The 24451-nt window shown below is 37.9% G+C and overlaps 1 protein-coding gene across 1 annotated transcript in view; it reads left to right on the top strand.

Moving 5' to 3' along the window:
- The window catches only part of LOC121376807 (smoothened homolog), a 31542-nt gene extending 7657 nt beyond the window's left edge, over positions 1-23885 (top strand). Inside the window, exons 3-12 of the mRNA XM_041504581.1 lie at positions 3899-4111; positions 5706-5884; positions 8396-8615; positions 9591-9714; positions 10627-10719; positions 11351-11459; positions 16728-16916; positions 18243-18379; positions 20538-20675; positions 23174-23885. Coding sequence (XP_041360515.1) covers positions 3899-4111; positions 5706-5884; positions 8396-8615; positions 9591-9714; positions 10627-10719; positions 11351-11459; positions 16728-16916; positions 18243-18379; positions 20538-20675; positions 23174-23808 — 2037 coding nt within the window. The 3' untranslated portion in view covers positions 23809-23885. The remainder of the gene's footprint in view (positions 1-3898; positions 4112-5705; positions 5885-8395; positions 8616-9590; positions 9715-10626; positions 10720-11350; positions 11460-16727; positions 16917-18242; positions 18380-20537; positions 20676-23173) is intronic.
- The last annotated feature ends 566 nt before the right edge of the window (positions 23886-24451 follow it).

Below are 24451 nucleotides of genomic sequence, written 5' to 3'. Positions count from 1 at the left end.
GACGTGTAGTCATCAGAGGAAACCCGCTACATTTTTTCTAATGCAGCAAGGGATCTTTTATATGTATATTCCCACAGCCAGGAAAGCACATACCACGGCCTTTGACCAGTTGTGGTGCACTGGTTGGAACGCAAGCACCTCAGGCGAGCACAAATTCATATAAGAGCATAGGTCTACAACACAACAACAGCATAATAATAACATGCATTAGAGTCTATATAAGGGCATAGGTCTACAACACAACAACAGCACAATAATAACATGCATTAGAGTCTATATAAGGGCATAGGTCTACAACACAACAACAGCATAATAATAACATGCATTAGAGTCTGTATAAGAGCATAGGTCTACAACACAACAACAGCACAATAATAACATGCATTAGAGTCTATATAAGGGCATAGGTCTACAACACAACAACAGCACAATAATAACATGCATTAGAGTCTATATAAGGGCATAGGTCTACAACACAACAACAGCACAATAATAACATGCATTAGAGTCTATATAAGGGCATAGGTCTACAACACAACAACAGCACAATAATAACATGCATCAGAGTCTATATAAGAGCATAGGTCTACAACACAACAACAGCACAATAATAACATGCATCAGAGTCTATAAAAGAAAGAACAAACTTGATGAGCCCATGAGTTGACCCACGCTTCCGAGGCCTCTGACCTACGTTTATGTCGCGCGTCCCAACGCCATTTACCAGTATGAAATACATATTTAACGACACCACTAGAGCACATTGATGTATTAATCATCGTCTATTGGATGTCATATAGTCTTTGAAGCCCGCTATATCTTTTTCATTAGAAAAAAAGAAATGTTTTATTTAACGACGCACTCAACACATTTTATTTACGGTTATATGGCGTCAGACATATGGTTAAGGACCACACAGATATTGAGGGAGGAAACCCGCTGTCGCCACTTCATGGGCTACTTTTTTTTATTAGCAACAAGGGATATTTTATATGCACCATCCCACAGACAGGATAAAACATACCACGGCCTTTGTTACACCAGTTGTGGAGCACTGGCTGGAGCGAGAAATAGCCCAATGGGTCCACCGATGGGGATCGATCCTAAACCGACCGCGCATCAAGCGAACGCTTTAACACTGGGGTACGTCCCGCCCTTTAGGTGTCAAACGTTTGGTAATTTTTACATAATTTATAGTCTTTAAAGGGACATTCCCGAGTTTGTTGCAATTTTTAAGATGTTATCGACCAACAGAGACATTTTGACGACTATAATTACATGTAAAATATATTTTTCTGCATAAAATGTTAGTGGTTGTATATTAAAGGTGTTTCTGATCGTTCTAATATTTGTACTTGGTTAAATTTTATTGTATTTCCTAAAAAATATTTGTTCGTACGTACGAAATTATTTGAAGACAAAATCCAGTTTGGGCTTCTTACAAATATTATAACGATCAGAAATACATTGAATATACAGACACTGATATTCTAAACAAGAAAATATATTTAATATGTAAGTTTAATCGTAGAAATATATCATCGTACAATGCAGCAAACTCGGGAATGTCCCTTTAAGAGGAAACCCACTACATGTTTTCGTTAGTAGCAAGGGATCTTTTATACGCACCATCACACAGACAGGATAGTACATACCACGGCGTTTTTGGTATACCAATCAAGGTGTACTGGCTGTGACGAGAAATAGCCTAATGGGCTCACCGACGGGGATCGAGCCCATACCGACCGCGCATCAAGTGAGCGCTTAACAACTGGGCTATATCCCGTCCCCATAGATGTGTTAAAGAAATGTAGTCTTCAGGTGGTGAATTTCTAGGTTTGTAAAGTATATTACACTTTGTTTAAAAAATAAAATAAAAATAAAAACATCCTGCCCGCCAACATTTTTTGGGAAAACAAGGACGCTCACTAATTTTTTTCTTTCTATTACTTTTCTATTTTTAATGCTTTGTTTTTTTGTTGTTGTTGTTGTTGTTGTTTTGTTTTTTTGTTTTTTTTGTTTTGTTTTTTTATCTTAGGCCTGTATTATATCAAGTACGTAGAAACCGGAAGGTGGGGGTTGGGGAGGAGGAATGTACCATGACTCCCAACATTATGTCCAGGGTCTCGTTCCACGAAGCGATCTTAGCACTAAGATCACCTTAGTGCATAAGGTAGCTGTGTACTTAAGGTGATCTTAGGGCTAAGATCGCTTTGTGGCACGGGGCCCTGAACATTACTTTGTTATTGTCTAACTATATAAACCCAAGCAATTGTGCTTATGTCCTCCATAACAGCGTGCGCACACCCAATTGATATATCGTTTCTACGGACTTGGTAGAGCAGTTGACTGTGGTGGGTGGGTCAAACAATAGAACCCTGTAGGCCTACCTATGATTATAAATATAATCTTTCTCCAGAACCATCCATCTGGCTTGGTTAATAGACAAAGGACAAGTTATTAAAACTGTAAGGTCAAAACATTTTTTGTTTCTTTTTTTATAACGACACCACTAGAGCACATTGATTTATTAATCATCGGCTATTTAATTGGTAATTCAAGTCAACAAGTTTATTTATTGCCTTAAGTTTTACAACTCATCAGCATACATGATAAATGCATATATATAATGGATGTCAAACATTTGGTATTTTGACATGTAGTGTTAGAGAAGAAACCCGCTACATTTTTCCATTAGTAACAAGGGATCTTCTATATGTACCATCCCACAGACAGGATAGCACATACCACGGCCTTTGATATACCAGTCCTGCCCCCTCAAGACTTTATGTCTTGGTGTTATTTTTTGCACACGTCACAGTTTTGACGATACCAACGGTTTGTAAACTTGTAGTTTTTCGAAGAAATGCACAATAATTTGTGAATGACCACTGGTCAACAGAAGCATTTAGTTGTCTCCAACTTAATGCCAAACGAACGTGTAAAAACTTATATATTCAAAGATGAAATGTCTGTAGATCCGGTAGAGCAGTGGACTGTGGTGCGTGGGTCAAACGATAGAACCCTGTACCAATGTTCTCTGATTGCTTTTTCTCATCACAGCAGTGCCCTATGACCGGTGTGTGAAATGCCGTGATATGTGCTTCGTTTTTTTTGTGTGGGAAAATGCATACAAAAGATTCCTTGCTGCTGATGTAAAAATACAGAAGATGAAATCTTGTTCCATTCAATAGCCAAAATTTAATTATTCTAGTAGTGTCGTTAAACAAACCAATAATAACTTTAACACATAACTATATAGTAGAATGCGCGTATGCAGACAATTTGTGCAGCCCTGGGTGGGGGTCTAGTGTTCAATGATCGAAGTTTATAAAGGTGTCGAGTCATGCTTCCCCTCAAAAAATATATTTTTAAAAAGAAAATTAGTTTTGAGCAAGAGGGGTGATCGGGATTCAACGGGCACGGCGGAAGCAAGTAGATATTGCGTGGGGTGGGGACTGAGATGGAGGGCGCAAAGCAAAGTTTCTAGGGGGTTCGGGGGTATGCTCCCCCGTAAAAGTTGAAAAATAGATGTTTTGAAATGCAGTTTCCTGCATTCCATAACTAAAATTCATCCCTGCCTTAAGATTTACTACCAATAATATTTTTGATTCAGAATTATTTGGGGGGGGGGGTCGGGGGGGGTCGGGGGGGTCGGGGGGGGTCTAGATCCCCGCTGCTCCGCCGTGCCTGTTCAACCCCTTCCCTTGAACACGCGCCTGAGTAGATGTGGTGAAAGATTCTAAACAGAAATTTTATACCAAACAAATTACAATGCTGTAAGAGGTCAGGTCAGGTCATAGGGCTTTACGTGCACATTCAGAGTACGCTGTTTAGCGAATGCCGTAAGAGGTCCAAATACTAGTGTCTTTATAATTATCTCTGTTTTGTGTTTTAGACGGACACCTACGAGAAGATAACGTTTAACACGACGGGTCGGTGTGAACCGCCGCTGATCGCCACCCGGAACAAGGAGAGTTGGTACGAGGATGTCGACGGGTGTGGGCTGCAGTGTCAGAACCCCCTGTTCACCGACTCGGAACATCGCCAGGTCCACATCTTCGTTGCATTCTGGGGATCAGTCTGTCTCATTACGACATGCTTTACTGTGGTAAGTCTTTGGTATAAACTAGTCATCCTGGCTACAGTCATACATGTAGGTGTAGGCGTCAGGCGTAAGTGTGTGTGTGAGAGAGAGAGAGAGAGAGAGAGAGAGAGAGAGAGAGAGAGAGAGAGAGAGAGAGAGAGAGAGAGAGAGAGAGAGAGAGAGAGAGAGAGAGAGAGACAGACAGAGAGAGAGAGAGAGAGAGAGAGAGAGAGAGAGAGAGAGAGAGAGAGAGAGAGAGAGAGAGAGATGGGTTTGAAGAAGTGAGCTAATGTATGTTGGGAAGGACGTAATAGTCGTTTAGCTGAGGGAGTTCTCGTATGCATGAAAGGTCCATAAAGTAAAAAAATGTGAGGGTAGACATTTGTCATGATGTGGTAACCCGCCAGTAAGTGTAACTTGTCAAATGACACCATTAGCCACATCCTCTGCAGACAAATTAGAACAATAATTTAGGGGTAAGGGAAAGTAAATCGACTGTATCTTCTAAACTACATTTAATATAACAGACATCACTCTTGCTCCCCATCACTTGCCTGAGTCAAGGAGAGTAATTTTTGGCATCCCTTTAGCAAGTGAATTTTAAAAAAAGAATTACAAAATTATTAAATATCAATGCACAATATCAAACGGCTCCCATACATGTAATCCAAGTTAGGGCAGAAACTGAAATAATGAAAGTTTGTTTTGTTTAACGACACCACTGGAGCACATTGATTTATTAATCATCAGCTATTGGATGTCAAACATTTGATAATTTTGACATATAGTGTTAGAAAGGAAACCCGAAACATTTTTCCACTAATAGCAAGGTATCTGTTATATGCACCATCCCACAGACAGAATAAAATATACCACGGCCTTTGATATACCATTCGTGATGCACTGGCTGGGAGTGAGAAATAGCCCAATGGGCCCACTGACAGGGATCAATCCTAGACCGACCGCGCATCGAGCAGCCACTTTACCACTGGGCTGCGTTCTACCCTCATGAAACAATGATGCCAAGATATGCGTTTTCAGAGCAATTTAGTTTTGAACATTGTGGATGATGAATTTAAAACCCCTTCCAAGTCATTAAAAAGGGCACTTTATTGGGGATGTACCTGTGGAATTCATCACTCCCCGAAAGTCTTTTTTCATGAGAAGGCCTGCTATAAATCACAAAATACCACTGAAAGTGTTGGTACTGAACTAATCTCTAATATTGTACATAATGTTTTCCCTAGACATTTGGACAAAGCATGGTAAACTAAGCACTTTTGGGGAATTTTCAAAAAAAAAAATGTTTTAGTTCATTAAAGAGAACAAAAATTAATTGAAATTAAAAATAAATGTTTATTAATATGCTTGCTTTAATAAATAAATGGCAAAATATATAACAGGCATATTTTATTAATTAATAATACATTTTCTGAACGTTCTATAATGGCAATTTTAGAATTAATATTAATTATTGAAAAAGGATTAATTGTTTAATCTCAGGGCAGCATGGCACTGATTAAGGCAAGATGGTGACTATTGGGGCATGGTGCCACACCATGCTAAAACTATCTAGGAAAAACACTATATACATTTCCGTTTTTTCTTTCTCTCTCAGCTGACGTTTGTGATAGACTGGAAGAACGCGAGTCGGTATCCCGCGCTGATCCTCTTCTTCATCAATGGGTGTTTCTTCATCGGGAGCATCGGCTGGCTGGCACAGTTCGCCGGCGACGCAAGGAACGACATCGTGTGTCGGTCCGACGGAACGGTCCGTAGCGGAGAGCCACAGCTGGGGTTAGTCTTCAAACTCAGATGTCGTTAAACGTTTGTTAGTCTTCAAACTCAGATGTCGTTAAACGTTTGTTAGTCTTCAAACTCAGATGTCGTTAAACGTTTGTTTGTCTTCAAACTCAGATGTCGTTAAACGTTTGTTTGTCTTCAAACTCAGATGTCGTTAAACGTTTGTTTGTCTTCAAACTCAGATGTCGTTAAACGTTTGTTTTGTTTAACGACACCACTAGAGCACATTCATTTATTACTCGTCGGCTACTGGATGTTAAATATTTGGTAATGTTTTGGCATATAGTCTTAGAGAGAAAACCTGCTACATTTTTCCATTAGTAGCAAGGAATCTTTTATATGCATCATCCCACATACAGGATAGCACATACCACAGCCATTGATATACCAGTTGTGGTGCACTGGCTGGAACGAGAAATAGTAAATGGGTCCACCGATGGGAATCGATCCCAGGCCGACAGGTGAGCGATTTACCTCTGGACTAAGTCCCACCCCTCAGATGTCATTAAGTCATCGGACATAATGCTGGTAGGTATAGGGTTCGCAGCCCGGTACCAGCTCCCAGTTTTAATGACTCAATGGGTAGGTGTAAGACCACTACATCCTCTTCTCTCTCACTAACCACTAACAACTAACCCACTGTCCTGGACAGACAGCCCAGATAGCTGAGGTGTGTGCCCAGGACAGTGTGCTTGAACCTTAATTGGATATAAGCACTAAAATAAGTTAAAATGAATTAATTAAGTGATTGAGTTTATCGTTATTTCATTTGTAGTATATGTATTACACATATCCATATATACAGTGAAACCTCTCAAAACCGGACCCTCTATAAACTGGAATTCAATCAAAACGGGATGTTTTTCACGGTCCCTTTTAAAATCTCTGTACATAAGAGAACCTCTCTAAACCGCATACCTCTTAAAACTGGACATTTTAGTTAGCCCTAGGGTGTCCGGTTTGGAGGAGTTTCACTGTAGTACTACTAGTTCAGTGAAACATGCTAAAGGGATAATAAACTCAGATATTATGTAACCACCGGTTCGCCAGAGGGCGTATTCACTGGGATGGTACAAAATGGCTGCACCCAGTATATATAACAGCCATCACATTTAACCATTTTACTAATTAAATATAATGATTTACTTGTTGATATTAAACAATAATGTGCATAATATATTGTTGAATATGCATACCAGTCCAAAAGCCTTGCGCGAGCATTCCTTTCAGCAGCCCTCAAAGGGAATATCAAAAAGTGTCCTTTTAAGACAGGTGGCCGCTAGAGCAGGTTTGAGTGTTATTTACATGACAGGTCTGACTATATGGTAATAGTACAAGTACATAATTATGTTATTCACATTACAAGTCAGAATGTATATATAATAAATTATATTACAGACTGGATCATATGTAATATTACTAATAATGTACAGATCGGATTGAATGTAATATTGTATTTATATTACCAATCAGACTATATCTAATATTTTAATTATTACCTATTATCTATGTGTAATATACTATTTATATTAAGCATACAGATCTTATATTACAGGTCAGACTACAAAATGTTGTTAATAAATACAGATTGAATTGTACAAAGTATGTTACTTATACTCAGTGGCAGATCCAAGGTGGGGGTTCAAGTGTTGACCCCCTCCCTTAGCTGAAAAGTAAAAAAGATGAGTCTATCTTCACCTGGCATCAGTACATGGCCCTTCCTTACTGACTGCACACAGTACAATACAACATTCTCAAGTGTGCTTGGTATTCTTTGTAGGTTTGATGCTGATGCCTAATTCAGTTTGACAGCCTAACTTACCAAACTTAGACCCCCTTATTAAAATCCTAGATCTGCCCCTGACACCATATACATGTTATTTATGTTACAGATATGACTTGCTTCTGCACAGAATCAGAACTACTAAAGTCGATATGATATTATTTTAATTATTATCTATTACAAGTAGCTGTTTAATATTACATGTATCAGTTACTTGAGTAATATTTTATTTATGCCATATGTAACATTCTATATGTACTATATGAACTATGTGTATAACTATGATATTACGTTACAGATCAGGTGAGACGGCCTCGTATACGGTGATCTTTCTGCTCGTCTACTACTATATATACTATATGTACTATATGAACTATGTGTATAACTATGATATTACGTTACAGATCAGGTGAGACGGCCTCGTATACGGTGATCTTTCTGCTCGTCTACTACTATATATACTATATGTACTATATGAACTATGTGTATAACTATGATATTATGTTACAGATCGGGTGAGACGGCCTCGTATACGGTGATCTTTCTGCTCGTCTACTACTATATATACTATATGTACTATATGAACTATGTGTATAACTATGATATTATGTTACAGATCAGGTGAGACGGCCTCGTATACGGTGATCTTTCTGCTCGTCTACTACTATATATACTATATGTACTATATGAACTATGTGTATAACTATGATATTACGTTACAGATCGGGTGAGACGGCCTCGTGTACGGTGATCTTTCTGCTCGTCTACTACTTCATGATGGCAGGGATCACGTGGTTTGTGATGCTGGCGTACGCATGGCACGTGACATTCAAGGCGCTGGGCACACCACGCGACGACCTCACCAGCAAGACAGCCTACTTCCATCTCATCAGCTGGTGTCTGCCGCTCGTGCTGTCCATCATCTGTCTCGCTATTTCAGAGGTTAGTCCATAGATGTGACAGGTTAGTCCATAGATGTGAGAGGTTAGTCCATAGATGTGAGAGGTTAGTCCATAGATGTTGAATGTAGGTCCATAAATGTTGGAGATTAGTCCATAGATGTAGGTTAGTCTGTAGATGTAGCAGGTTAGTCCATATATGTTGTATATTAATCCATAGATGTGGGAGGTTAGTCCATAGATGTGGGAGGTTAGTCCATAGATGTTGAATGTAGGTCCATAAATGTTGGAGATTAGTCCATAGATGTAGGTTAGTCTGTAGATGTAGCAGGTTAGTCCATAGATGTTGTATATTAATCCATAGATGTGGGAGGTTAGTCCATAGATGTGGGAGGTTAGTCCATAGATGTTGGATGTAGGTCCATAAATGTTGGAGATTAGTCCATAGATGTAGGTTAGTCCATAGATGTAGGAGGTTAGTCTATATATGTAGCAGATTAGTCCATAGACATTGGAGGTTAGTCCATAGATGTTGGATGTTAGTCCATAGATGTAACAGGTCAGTCCATAGATGTAATAGGTTAGTCCATAGATGTAGCAGGATAGTTCATTGATGTAGGCTAGTCCATAGATGTAGGAGGTTAGTCCATAGATGTAGGAGGTTAGTCCATAGATGTAGTAGGTTAATCGATATATGTTGAAGGTTAGTTCATAGATGTAAGAGGTTAGTCCATAGATGTTCAAGGTTACTCCGTAAATGTTGAAGATTAGTCAATAGACATTAAAGATTAATCCATAGATGTTAGAGGTCCATATATATGAGATTACCGGTAGTTCATAGATGTGGGAGGTTAGACTATAGACATTAACAGTTAGACCACAGACATTAGGTTAGTCCATATATGATAGAGGTTGTCCATGGACATGAGGGTAGTCCATATGTGTAAGAGGTTAGTCCATTATGACGGTTGCTATTGACAGCGCACTGTACAATACTCTCAGTAACTTTTTTTCCCAGATTGACGGGGACTCTCTGAGTGGAATTTGTTTTGTTGGCTACACGAAGAATGGCGTGCGAGCTGGATTTGTGCTAGGACCAGTGGCAGTGGTTCTAGTTTGTGGGATGTTCTTTCTTATCAGAGGTGAGTCGGTCAGGTCAGGGCTAGCCTAAAGTAACTAGGGGTGCACTTAAAAAACAAACAGGGGCTCCCTAATATAGGTCTTCTCAAGCCTTTGGCCGCAAGTCAGACCACCGGCCATCCATTGGGATAGATGTGCTGATCCTCTTGTGGGCACGTTAATAGATTCTGTGTCTGTGTCCAGCCTTTGATTGTCTGGGTCACAGGTGTTAGTGAAATTCAGAAAACTCACTGTGGGTTGGGATTATATGAAGCCAGAACTAACCAGCCTTTGACTGCCAGGGTTGAACTTGAAGATGAAGAAAACTCATGCCAACATATAAGAAATGTTTAGCACCCCGTTTTAGTATCAGGTCCTTGCTATCATTGATATATATTGAAGATAAAATTATTTATCCTGTAATTACCCATAATATCCACGTCATAAACCCATTTGATATTTTCCATTATTAACTCTGTTAATAATGTTTTGCTGTCAAAGTGTGTTACGTCATGTTACTGATGAAGCAACTTCAGAACTTTAATTTACTAAATATTGAATTAATATGTTATTTTAGAAGTGTTATAGGATAAATTGAATTTGCTACTCGTGTTTTTTAATATGTAAAATATTAACCTCGTCTAGTTAATTGATATTTTTCTGGGCAGAGCCTCAACAAATACCAGTTAACATAGACTTGCTTGATATTTTCCATATTAAAAAAGCACTCATGACGAATCCTCTGTATGCAATGACAGAAGTATTTGGACTAATACTGGGATATGTGAATACAGAACTTACCAGCTTGCATTTGCAATTTGTCCATAGTCTTCAAGAATATCAAAATATGAAAATATTTTTTTATTTGCACAATTTATTATTAATATCCTTCCCCAAATAGCAGAGATTAAGAAAAAAACCTGTATCCATTTCAGGTTTGATGACGTTAATTAAGATAAGGAAGGATGTCCCAATGTCCGTCAGTGCCAAAGCTACCTCCAAAATACGAGAAACAATTCTGAGACTAGGTAAGTACATTTATATGTAACAGAAAAATTAACCTCCACTTAGGGGATTTGATCCATGGACTCTCAGTACGAAGGTCCAGCGCTCTACCAACTGAGCTAATAGGGAAATTCCCACTAGCTACTGCCAGTAGGAGCACTTTATACCAACACTACTACATACTCCCTGCTCGAGTGAAGCTTTGTCCCAGAGCTGTGGGGCAGTTGAACTGTTATGGGTCCTGACTGTGTTATAATTGTATTCTTGTGTTAAGAACACACCCAGTACCTATGTCAACCTCCACTGAGGGGATTCGAACCACAGACTCCAGAGTCCAGCACTCTACCAACTGAGCTAATAGGGAAATTCCCACTAGCTACTGCTAGTTGGAGCACTTTATACCAACACTACTACATATAGTTACATATACACACCGACTGCGATCCACAGCAAGTATTGTTACTGTCAGAATGATATCTGAAGGGGGGCACACAATATCTAGTGGAGGGTGGCACACGCTCTAGTGTGCTTTATATGGTGTATGTGCAATACTAAAATTAAATAATGTTTTGCTGTCAGAACTGTCTATGATGATGGATGCAAGATGACTGAATTGATCTTGTATTAATGATAAACATTCTTCTTCACTTTCAGGTATTTTTGCATGTTTGGCATTTTCGTTTGTCATCATGACCTTTGTGGTTCACGTTTATACATTTGCTAATGAGGAGAAATGGAGAGAGAGTTTCCGAGACTACATGTAGTAAGTATGATCTGTAAAGTAAAACATTTCCTGTAGGGCCTTCATGAGGCCAAAATATTGGACTCGAATACTTGAGGGTCAAACTCAACTTGGACCCGAGTACCAGACACTTGCACTAGACGATGATGAGACTAAGGAATAAAGTAAAATAGTATTATGCATCTTAATTCCAGCACTCAACATGGATGCCAAATCATGCCATTGTATTGCATTCCACACACTGTCATAGCCTTATAAGGTAATCGGTGATAAGCATATGGCAAAATGACATAAAAAAATATATAATTAAATGAGAGTGCTCTTCCTTGTATGGGTACTCGAGTCCTGAGAATGGACTCAAGTCTAGCAGACTCTGCTCGTACCCAAGTACTCGAGTACCTGTGGAGACCCTAATTTCATGATATTTGGTCTCTTTTACATCCTATGGAATTGTTTCTCATAATTTTAGGACCCAGTAAATTTTAATTGTATTAAGATGTAAATTGAATAATAATGTTACCATATAGTACTGACCTAGCATATCATTAAGTAAAGTTTGTTTCGTTTAACGACACCACTAAAGCACATTGATTTATTAATCATCGGCTATTGGATGTAAAATATTTTGTAATTTTGACAAATAGTCTTGGAAAGAAAACCCGCTACATTTTTCCATTAGCAGCAAGGGCTCTTTTATATGCACTTTCCCACAGACAGGACAGCACATACCATGGCCTCTGATATACCATTTGTGATGCACTGGCTGGGACGAGAAATAGCCCAGAATGCACATCAAGCGAGTGCTTTACCACTGGGCTACATCCTGCCCCTAGCATATAATTAAATCAGAATAGTGTCTCTAGTCAACAAACTAGATTACAAGATTACAAGATACATGTTTATGTTATGATGGTTGACTTGTCCTGTAAGACTAATGTCATTCCGATTAAGGTGTTCTCACAGTAGGTGAGCCATATAATTAAATCAGAATAGTGTCTCTGGTCAACAAACCAGATTACAAGATTACAAGATACATGTTTATGTTATGATGGTTGACTTGTCCTGTAAGACTAATGTCATTCCGATTAAGGTGTTCTCACAGTAGGTGAGCCATATAATTAAATCAGAATAGTGTCTCTAGTCAACAAACCAGATTACAAGATTACAAGATACATGTTTATGTTATGATGGTTGACTTGTCCTGTAAGACTAATGTCATTCCGATTAAGGTGTTCTCACAGTAGGTGAGCCATATAATTAAATCAGAATAGTGTCTCTGGTCAACAAACCAGATTACAAGATTACAAGATACATGTTTATGTTATGATGGTTGACTTGTCCTGTAAGACTAATGTCATTCCCATTAAGGTGTTCTCACAGTAGGTGAGCCATATAATTAAATCAGAATAGTGTCTCTAGTCAACAAACCAGATTACAAGATTACAAGATACATGTTTATGTTATGATGGTTGACTTGTCCTGTAAGACTAATGTCATTCCGATTAAGGTGTTCTCACAGTAGGTGAGCCATATAATTAAATCAGAATAGTGTCTCTAGTCAACAAACCAGATTACAAGATTACAAGATACATGTTTATGTTATGATGGTTGACTTGTCCTGTAAGACTAATGTCATTCCGATTAAGCTGTTCTCACAGTAGGTGAGCCATATAATTAAATCAGAATAGTCTCTCTAGTCAACAAACCAGATTACAAGATTACAAGATACATGTTTATGTTATGATGGTTGACTTGTCCTGTAAGACTAATGTCATTCCGATTAAGCTGTTCTCACAGTAGGTGAGCCATATAATTAAATCAGAATAGTGTCTCTAGTCAACAAACCAGATTACAAGATTACAAGATACATGTTTATGTTATGATGGTTGACTTGTCCTGTAAGACTAATGTCATTCCGATTAAGGTGTTCTCACAGTAGGTGAGCCATATAATTAAATCAGAATAGTGTCTCTGGTCAACAAACCAGATTACAAGATTACAAGATACATGTTTATGTTATGATGGTTGACTTGTCCTGTAAGACTAATGTCATTCCGATTAAGGTGTTCTCACAGTAGGTGAGCCATATAATTAAATCAGAATAGTGTCTCTGGTCAACAAACCAGATTACAAGATTACAAGATACATGTTTATGTTATGATGGTTGACTTGTCCTGTAAGACTAATGTCATTCCGATTAAGGTGTTCTCACAGTAGGTGAGCCATATAATTAAATCAGAATAGTGTCTCTGGTCAACAAACCAGATTACAAGATTACAAGATACATGTTTATGTTATGATGGTTGACTTGTCCTGTAAGACTAATGTCATTCCGATTAAGGTGTTCTCACAGTAGGTGAGCCATATAATTAAATCAGAATAGTCTCTGTAGTCAACAAACCAGATTACAAGATTACAAGATACATGTTTATGTTATGATGGTTGACTTGTCCTGTAAGACTAATGTCATTCCGATTAAGGTGTTATCACAGTAGGTGAGCCATATAATTAAATCAGAATAGTGTCTCTAGTCAACAAACCAGATTACAAGATTACAAGATACATGTTTATGTTATGATGGTTGACTTGTCCTGTAAGACTAATGTCATTCCGATTAAGGTGTTCTCACAGTAGGTGAGCCATATAATTAAATCAGAATAGTGTCTCTAGTCAACAAACCAGATTACAAGATTACAAGATACATGTTTATGTTATGATGGTTGACTTGTCCTGTAAGACTAATGTCATTCCGATTAAGGTGTTCTCACAGTATGATTCAGCAAGGCTTCTAGAATTTGTATAAAATCCACTAGCCCTGGGATCAGTGATTTTAAACATTTACTAGCCACAATTAAAACTTCACTAGCCCTACTTTACTTTAAAGTTAATACCATTTTACTAAATAATAATCAAATATGTCACCTAAAGAGGGAGATAGAGTTTAAAAACACTAACATTGGTGGGATTGGGTGGGTGCAGGATATTCATATTTACAAAATAGACTTCATAGCAACATTTTACAAAAACAATTCACTAGCCATCGGACATAACAATAGTAGTTACTAGCCCAACATTGAATATCACTAGCCATGGGAGTGGGGCTACCATAATCTAGAAGCCCTGGATTCAGTATGCAACAAGTTGATGTAACAAACAAATTGCATAATGAAAACGCTGCAGTTTTAGTGTTTAGCTCTGTTTCTCACCAAAGTCCTACGTAAAAGATCCCTTGCTGTGAGAGTTGCCGATATAGCAGCAGCAGGTTTCTCTCAGTTTCTAGATCAAATGTTGAATCAAATATTCGATTTAATTCTACAGAATATAGATCAGGAAAATGTACTCAGTCTTTTAAGACATTTGTTTTTTCTAAATATTTATTCTTTCAACTATGCTGCTGTCAACTGTTTTATCAGTATTATCAAACAGTCGATCAAATGACAAGGATTAATTAGGAATATGTAATGTTATAAACTGTTGTTTTAAAAATATTCAGCTCTTGAGTAAAACAAAGATAAACAAACAATTGACTCAGTCTGTTATGGCTTTTGATTTTGGGTGAGAAAAGAAATGAGCTTACTTGTTTCATTGGTTTTATTCAGTTGGGATCTGCTTGTTTGAGTATATTTCAGTTACTTATAATACTTTCAGTACTAATTATTAAATAAATATGATCAAGTATTTGATTCTTAAAATATTTTTGTATTGTGTTTTGTGATGTTGATATGACAAAATTTATTTTAGCTAATAGTTCTAATTAACATTCTTTTTTTCTTTTTTGACTTATATCAGCTTAGTTTTTGAGTCCCTACCTAATGGGTTAACCTTTGTGTTGATTATATACTGCATTTCCAATGAAAGTCCTCCAATTTACACATGTATGGAAATTGGGTCACACTATACTCAGTATCAGTGCTAGTACTGAAATGTATTTCACATTTTAAGCCATTCACACTCAAATTATTACAAAGTGACATCATTGTGATGTCATCATTACACTGAAGTTAAAGGTTAAAGGTTAAAGTTTGTTTTGTTTACTGCACCATTAGAGCACACTGATTTAAACATTTAACAGTAATGCAATGTTTTGTTACATATTGTTGTAAAGTGTTCACACAGCAAATAAGATCCACACATTTTCATTGTATCATTATTAAAATGGTTCACTTATCATTGTAGCTGTAGTGGAGTCTAACCAATGTAGGAGCTCTTTAGTGTGAACAACTATATGGCTATTTCATTTTATTTCAACTTATGTTCGTGCTTATATCCAATTAAGGTTGGAGCACATTGTCCTGGGCACACACCTCAGCTATCTGGGCTGTCTGTCCAGAACAGTGGGTTGGTTGTTAGTGAATAGTGAGAAAAAAGAGAGTGTAGTGGTCTTACACCTACCCACTGAGTCATTAAAACTCGCTCTGGGTGGGAGCCAGTACCAGGTTGCGAACCCAGTACCTACCAGTCTTATGTCCGATGGCTTAACCACAACACCACCGAGGCCGATTATATGGCTATAAGGAGCTGGATCAGTTCCATATCAATTATATATAATTACAAACTTCCCACTGTTACTCTCTTCTCTTCTCATTGGGGCAGGACATACATGTACATGTAGCTCAGTGGTACAGCGCTCGCCCGAAGAGCAGTCAATCTAGGATCAATCCCTGTTGGTGGGCCCATTAGGCTATTTCTCGTTCCAGCCAGTGCCCCACAACTGGTGTAATAAAGGCTGTGGTATATACTATCCTGTCTGTGGGATGTTATATATAAAAGATCCCTTGCTGCTAATCAAAAAGAGTATCCCATGAAGTTGTGACAGCGGGTTTCCTCTCTCAATATCTGTGTGGTCCGTAACCATATGTCCGACACCATATAACCGTAAATAAAATGTGTTGAGTGCGTCGTTAAATAAAACATTTCCTTCCTTCCTTCTATTCTCATTGGACAACATCACTAAAACAATGAATGTTATCCTTCGATAAACCTCAGAAGATGGTCATTACGTCGAATGGGACGTCATTATGTAAAACAGGTCATGGAAATGACGTTAGAAACTGATTTATTTGTTAATTTATTGATGTATAACAGTCGCAAATTTAGTGACTTATACATCAATAAATTCTTTATATTTCTATATACTTACCTTTTCTGACACCCAATAGCCGATGTGTATTATTATGCTGGGGTGTCATTCAACATTCATTCATTTGATAAATTCACAAAATATTACAAATTATTGTCATATAAACTGTGTTGTGAAGACAGTATATCGTATGTTTGTTTGTTTTCCAGCTGTGAAGCGAACGTCACTCTCCTCCAGTCGACCACCAACGCCACCGCCCAGACCTGCGTGGTGACAAACCGACCCAGCCTCATCGCCGCACAGATTCATGTCTTCGCGTTCTTCGGGGCAGGCATCGCCATGAGTTCATGGTCCTGGAACAAAGCCTCGCTTTCTTCATGGGAAAGATTCCTTAGAAAGTAGGTCATGTAGAAAATTAACGATAGTCCGTCCCACAGGGAACGCCTTTTTTCATACTATAGAATTTACTACAAGTTATTTATATATGAACCAATTGTCTTCTAAATTGTACACAAAAATAGTATTATTTTGTTATTTCTAAAACAATTTTTCTTTTCTTCTTATGTCAAACCTAACTGAAATTATTTACAAAAAACATATTTATCAAGATACTAAATGTTGTAGCCTCCTTTGTATAGCAATTGGCCAGTTTGGAAATGGGCCGGGTGAACCCTGTAGTATTACATTCATATAGGTTAGTTTCAAGATTGGAGTAGAACCAGATGATGAACCTAAAGTTTGTTTTGTTTAATGACACCACTAGAGCACATTGATTTATTAACCATCGTCTATTGGATGTCAAACATTTGGCAGTTCTGACTCATAGTCATCAGAGAAAACCCGCTACATTTTTCCATTAGCAGCAAGGGATCTTTTATATGCACTTTCCCCCAGACAGGACAGCACATACCACGGCCTTTGACCAGTTGTATTTCTCATTTCAGCCAGTGCACCACAACTGGTATATCAAGGGCCATGGTATGTGCTATCCTCTGTGGGATGGTGCATATAAAAGATCCCTTGCTACTAATGAACAAAATGTAGCAGGTTTCGTCTCTATGACTGTCAAAATGACCATGTGTTTGACATCCAATAGCCGATGATTAATAAATGATTAATAAATCAAATGATTAATAAATCAATGTGCTCTAGCGGTGTTGTTAAACAAAACAAATTTTAACATCATCCAGATACCATATGTTCCATTTTATCCTTTAAAAAACATTATACAGTAAAAACTAGCAAGTATTTTAAGTTCTATTTCAAGCATTGAATTTGCAACTGATATTTGTTTGCCAGAACTCATTACTGATGACTGTATATCCTCTATACAAACTGGGGCAGGGCGTAGCCCAGTGGTAAAGCGCTCACTCGATTCGCGGCCGGTCTGGGATCGATCCCCGTCGGTGGGCCAGTTGGGTTATTTCTCGTTCCAGCCAGTGCACCACAACTGGTATATCAAAGGCTGTGGTATAATATGCTACCCTGTCTGTGGGATGGTGCATATAAAAGATTCCTTGCTCCTTATCGAAACAAGTAGTCCATGAAGTGGCGACATCAGGTTTCCTCTCTCAATATCTGTGTGGACCGTAACCATATGCTGATGCCATATAACCATAAATAAAATGTGTTGAGTGCATCATTAAATAAAACATTTCCTTCCTTCCTTCCTTCCTATATACAAACTAGAAATAAACAAAATGTTGTTTTTATTTTTACTTCAGGGTATTTAGAAAGCCGTCCAACAAACCAGTGAAACTGAAAAAACACAAAATGATAGCGAGAGCGTTTGAGAAAAGAAAAGACATCAACAATGGAAGAATGTCCATCAGTTTTCACAGCACACACGATGATCCCCTTGGTAAGGGAGCATTCATTGTAAAGTTAAATCCATTAAAGAGCTCTAGGTGCATGCTTCTTCATTTTATTTGCTTTTATTCCTGTAATTCAGTTACAGTTCAAACACACCGTTTCCTGGCATGCAGGCCATCTACATGTATCTGGGAGTCTATCCAAGACGAAGGATAATTTTGTTTTAAACAATATTTATTCAACTAAATGAAATGGATCGTCAAACAGAATCATAATGATTAGGTGTTAGTGAGAGAGATGTTGGTGTTGCAATTCACATCAAGTTGTTAAATCTCACTCTGGGTTGGAGTGGTTAAATTTCCTCCCAAAAGGCAGACAACCCATTTGGAAGACGAAATGCTTATACGTTACATAACCAACGTCAGTGTTTTGTTCTGCTTTAATGCTAGACTCAGACTACCAACTGCCAGCAGAAAGTTGGTCAACGTTCTGCTGTCGCGACCTCTACGACTATCCATTTGCTAGTCTGAGCGATTTTACAACTTGATTCTCGTCATATAACCCATTAGTTAATCTGAGTGCATCCATCTTAAGCCGGGAGTTTGAGAAATTACAATGTAACCATCGAGTTGGTCAACTTTCTGCTGGCAGTTGGTAGTCTGATCCTAGCATTAGAGAAAACACAACACTGAATTGGGTTATGTAATGTATTCTGTACACCCATGCCTCTTGTGTTGTACACTTAAACAGTCAGTCTGTTCGGTCAGCATTGTTCATCTGATGAATTTCCCACATTAATGATTAATTGCACATTATTGGTACTTGTTTACACTCTTTTTCTTGTACCGTATATCGCTGTGTATTAGCCGACTTTTCAAGTCTCTAAATACCAACAAGAGAAGAGGGGTTAGCTAATACATGGAATCAACAAAAAATGTCTAAAAAAATACAACAAAATATTGGCATGTACGGAAATACGATACTAACGAAAATGCGTCTGTCAATCTAGGCTTCGAAAACGTAGCGTTGCATTATTTAACCAGAATTTTTAACAGCCTCTATTAAGTCTCATACCAGTGTCTATTTGATTGTTTGATACACACAATAAAAGTTATATTTTATTTGAGACATAAAATAAAATTTATTTTATTTTTATTGTGTCGACAATTTCCGGCAAAGATTTAAGCCACTGACAAGTAGTACCAGTATTTGTCACCAAATGTGTCTTCTTACACACCCATCGGTGAGAACATCATACATTATTTTGATAACATATAGTTGTTTACACACACGTGTTAACAATTTTAAAACATACGACTTGCTGCTCCTAGGTGATGGTCACCAATGCTATACATCCAATAAAAAAACAGCAGGGTGGAAATCGATTACACTGTGATGTATAGTTAACCTGACAATCATGGGTCTGTGACGCATAAGTCAGCTACAAGTGCAACAGCTGTAAATAACTTTTAGTAAAAACAGATGTTAAAATTTGCGTAAAACTAAAATTTTTTTAGGATATGTAAGAAATAGAATAATACATTCATGTCCGTTAGATACCATTTATCTCACAATTAGTTGTTTAAAAATGTATCAAACACACGTTTGCTCATTAGATACATTTTGAAACAACTCGTGAGATAAATAGTATCTAACGGCCTCTCATGTATTATTGTCTATACAAACAACTCGTTGTGAGATAAACGGTATCTAACGGCCACTCATGTAGTATTCTCTATATAAACAACTCGTTGTGAGATAAATAGTATCTAACGGCCACTCATGTATTATTCTCTATCTAAACAACTCGTTGTGAGATAAATAGTATCTAACGGCCACTCATGTATTATTCTCTATCTAAACAATTCGTTGTGAGATAAATGGTATCTAATGGCCACTCATGTATTATTGTCTATACAAACAACTCGTTGTGAGATAAATGGTATCTAACGGCCACTCATGTATTATTGTCTATACAAACAACTCGTTGTGAGATAAATGGTATCTAACGGCCTCTCATGTATTATTGTCTATACAAACAACTCGTTGTGAGATAAATGGTATCTAATGGCCTCTCATGTATTATTGTCTATATGTGATATCGGAATGGTCACTAAGTCTTTTCATGACCGCTGTATTTCTGTCCTCAGTTGCAGATTGTAATATGTTATACCAACCAATTCCTACATGTGTTTTGTTTTTCACAGGGATGAAACTTGATCTCAACAGTGTAAGTTCACACAGTGTCTCATCAACCTTTGCCGCAGCAATGCCAAAACTAATCAGACGGAGAGGTGGGGTCACTGCACCAGTTGCCGGAACGCTGAGGAGATACTCGGACTCGGGTACCCAAATATAAAACACTAAATCTTTATATTTAATCAACTTCTTCATCACTACCATGACATCATCATCAGATCTCCAATCCATAAATCCACCCTCTGACTCGGGTACCCAACTAGTACAACACTAAATCTATATACAATGTATTTAATAAACGTCTTCATCACTACAATACACCTCTTGAATTTAACAGAGGCCATGCATCAAATTGCCATAATGCCCTAGTCGTATACCCCAATGCTCTCAGAATTAAACATTGTCTCATGGCCAAACTGGCCACGCCTTATTTTACATGGTACTAACTGGCAATCATACTCAAAAACGACTCCTGAAAGTTGTTTTATTATGAAACATGAAACCATTCACACTTCTTTATTTTAAATGTGTGCTGTTGTGTTATATTTAGATATTTGTTGAAGTTTTCCTTGTTGGCCTGCTTTCTGGCCGTAATGCCCTCAAACAATCTCCATTGGTCTAGAACAAATGGCCTTGCCCCCTAATTTGAGTCCTGATTAGGTTGCCACATCCACCCTCCATAGCACTAGGTTGTTAGTTTAATTATTTCCAAATCCAAGTACTTTGACCATTTTGTAGTTATAATACATGTAAAGGCAGTTTATTTCCAAATCCAAGTACTTTGACCATTTTGTAGTTATAATACATGTAAAGGCAGTTTATTTCCAAATCCAAGTACTTTGACCATTTTGTAGTTATAATACATGTAAAGGCAGTTTATTTCCAAATCCAAGTACTTTGACCATTTTGTAGTTATAATACACGTAAAGGCAGTTTATTTCCAAATCCAAGTACTTTGACCATTTTGTAGTTATAATACACGTAAAGGCAGTTTATATCCAAGTACTTTGACCATTTTGTAGTTATAATACACGTAAAGGCAGTTTATTTCCAAATCCAAGTACTTTGACCATTTTGTAGTTATAATACACGTAAAGGCAGTTTATTTCCAAATCCAAGTACTTTGACCATTTTGTAGTTATAATACACGTAAAGGCAGTTTATTTCCAAATCCAAGTACTTTGACCATTTTGTAGTTATAATACACGTAAAGGCAGTTTATTTCCAAATCCAAGTACTTTGACCATTTTGTAGTTATAATACACGTAAAGGCAGTTTATTTCCAAATCCAAGTACTTTGACCATTTTGTAGTTATAATACACGTAAAGGCAGTTTATTTCCAAATCCAAGTACTTTGACCATTTTGTAGTTATAATACACGTAAAGGCAGTTTATTTCCAAATCCAAGTACTTTGACCATTTTGTAGTTATAATACACGTAAAGGCAGTTTATTTCCAAATCCAAGTACTTTGACCATTTTGTAGTTATAATACACGTAAAGGCAGTTTATTTCCAAATCCAAGTACTTTGACCATTTTGTAGTTATAATACACGTAAAGGCAGTTTATTTCCAAATCCAAGTACTTTGACCATTTTGTAGTTATAATACACGTAAAGGCAGTTTATTTCCAAATCCAAGTACTTTGACCATTTTGTAGTTATAATACACGTAAAGGCAGTTTATTTCCAAATCCAAGTACTTTGACCATTTTGTAGTTATAATACACGTAAAGGCAGTTTATTTCCAAATCCAAGTACTTTGACCATTTTGTAGTTATAATACACGTAAAGGCAGTTTATTTCCAAATCCAAGTACTTTGACCATTTTGTAGTTATAATACACGTAAAGGCAGTTTATTTCCAAATCCAAGTACTTTGACCATTTTGTAGTTATAATACACGTAAAGGCAGTTTATTTCCAAATCCAAGTACTTTGACCATTTTGTAGTTATAATACACGTAAAGGCAGTTTATTTCCAAATCCAAGTACTTTGACCATTTTGTAGTTATAATACACGTAAAGGCAGTTTATTTCCAAATCCAAGTACTTTGACCATTTTGTAGTTATAATACACGTAAAGGCAGTTTATTTCCAAATCCAAGTACTTTGACCATTTTGTAGTTATAATACACGTAAAGGCAGTTTATTTCCAAATCCAAGTACTTTGACCATTTTGTAGTTATAATACACGTAAAGGCAGTTTATTTCCAAATCCAAGTACTTTGACCATTTTGTAGTTATAATACACGTAAAGGCAGTTTATTTCCAAATCCAAGTACTTTGACCATTTTGTAGTTATAATACACGTAAAGGCAGTTTATTTCCAAATCCAAGTACTTTGACCATTTTGTAGTGGTGTCATTAAACTACACAATCTTTTAACTTATCTAATTCTAAATAATGTAAAATGCTCAACGGTAATAACCTGTTCATCCTCTTTACCTTTTCTTCCTTCTATTTTCCCCGTCTTTGTTAGTAAATTTCGAACAAGTTATAATAATGTTTTATTTTATTGCTTGTAATTCATATTGTAAAATGTTGGGAGAGACCTTTATACAGGCTAACACCTGTTGGTCAATCCCCAGACCACTGCTGTTTTCGAACGGCAATAAATATTGTTTAAACCAACTTGTTATTTCAGACATCCAGTCTCTCAAGTCCCACAACTCTCAGCTAGGCTTCGCTATCGGTCAGGTTGGGATATCGGACAGTGAGGAATCCCGCGAGCCGGTGAAGAAACGGAAGAAGAAGAGGAAGAAGAGGAGAAGGAACAAGATCCAGCCGATCATCGCGCCGGTCCTCAATGCCCTGCGAGCTCCGCGCGGTGGCCTCATCCGCCGGGGAAGCAACGGGTCGATGATCAGCCGCGCCTCTGCCCACAGTGTCCGGGTGTCCGTGGAGCGACAGAGCGTGGAGGCCGTGTCTGTGTCGTCCATGCACAACCATTCCGGGATAGAAACCATCGACCTGGGTCAGGAGCAGCAGACGGCCGCGGCAGACAGGCCAAAACCCGATTTTTCATTATTTACAGCTAGTGCATTCCTTCCCGAGAATAACGGGAAAAAAGACAAGTCCGGAGGAAATAGCCGAACGTATCACGTGTCATCGAGGCGAAGCCGCAGGTCAGAGATCACCATTGAGATGGAGACCGCGCGATTCTTCCCCGCACGGATGCTGCACGGGATGGGGTCTCGGCACGGGCGGCGACGCTTTAATCAAAACATGGACTCGACAATAGTTCAGATAAATCCTGAGAAAGGATCACAGTCAGAATAACTGTTATATGGTTTAATCAAAACATGGACTCAGCAATAGTTCAGATTGATCCCGAGAAAGGGTCACAGTCAGAATAACTGTTATACGGTTTCAGGAGCAGCAGACATGGACTCGACAATACCCGATTTTTCATTATTTACAGCTATCATTCCTTCCCGAGAATAATGGGTCAAAAGACAGTCCGGAGGAAATAGCCGAACGTATCACGTGTCATCGAGGCGAAGCCGCAGGTCAGAGATCACATGGACTCGAGACCGCGCGATAGTTCCCCGATTGATGCTGCACGAGATGGGGTCACAGTCAGAATAACTGTTACACGGTTTAATCAAAACATGGACTCGACAATAGTTCAGATAAATCCTGAGAAAGGATCACAGTCAGAATAACTGTTATACGGTTTAATCAAAACATGGACTCGACAATAGTTCAGATTGATCCCGAGAAAGGGTCACAGTCAGAATAACTGTTACACGGTTTAATCAAAACATGGACTCGACAATAGTTCAGATTGATCCCGAGATAGGGTCACAGTCAGAATAACTGTTACACGGTTTAATCAAAACATGGACTCGACAATAGTTCAGATTGATCCCGAGATAGGGTCACAGTCAGAATAACTGTTACACGGTTTAATCAAAGCATG

Source organism: Gigantopelta aegis, chromosome 7 (genome assembly GCF_016097555.1).
Source record: "Gigantopelta aegis isolate Gae_Host chromosome 7, Gae_host_genome, whole genome shotgun sequence".
Classification (NCBI taxonomy): domain Eukaryota; kingdom Metazoa; phylum Mollusca; class Gastropoda; order Neomphalida; family Peltospiridae; genus Gigantopelta; species Gigantopelta aegis.
The sequence above is the reverse complement of the archived record's forward strand: the minus strand, read 5'-3'. Positions and strand labels throughout refer to the sequence as shown.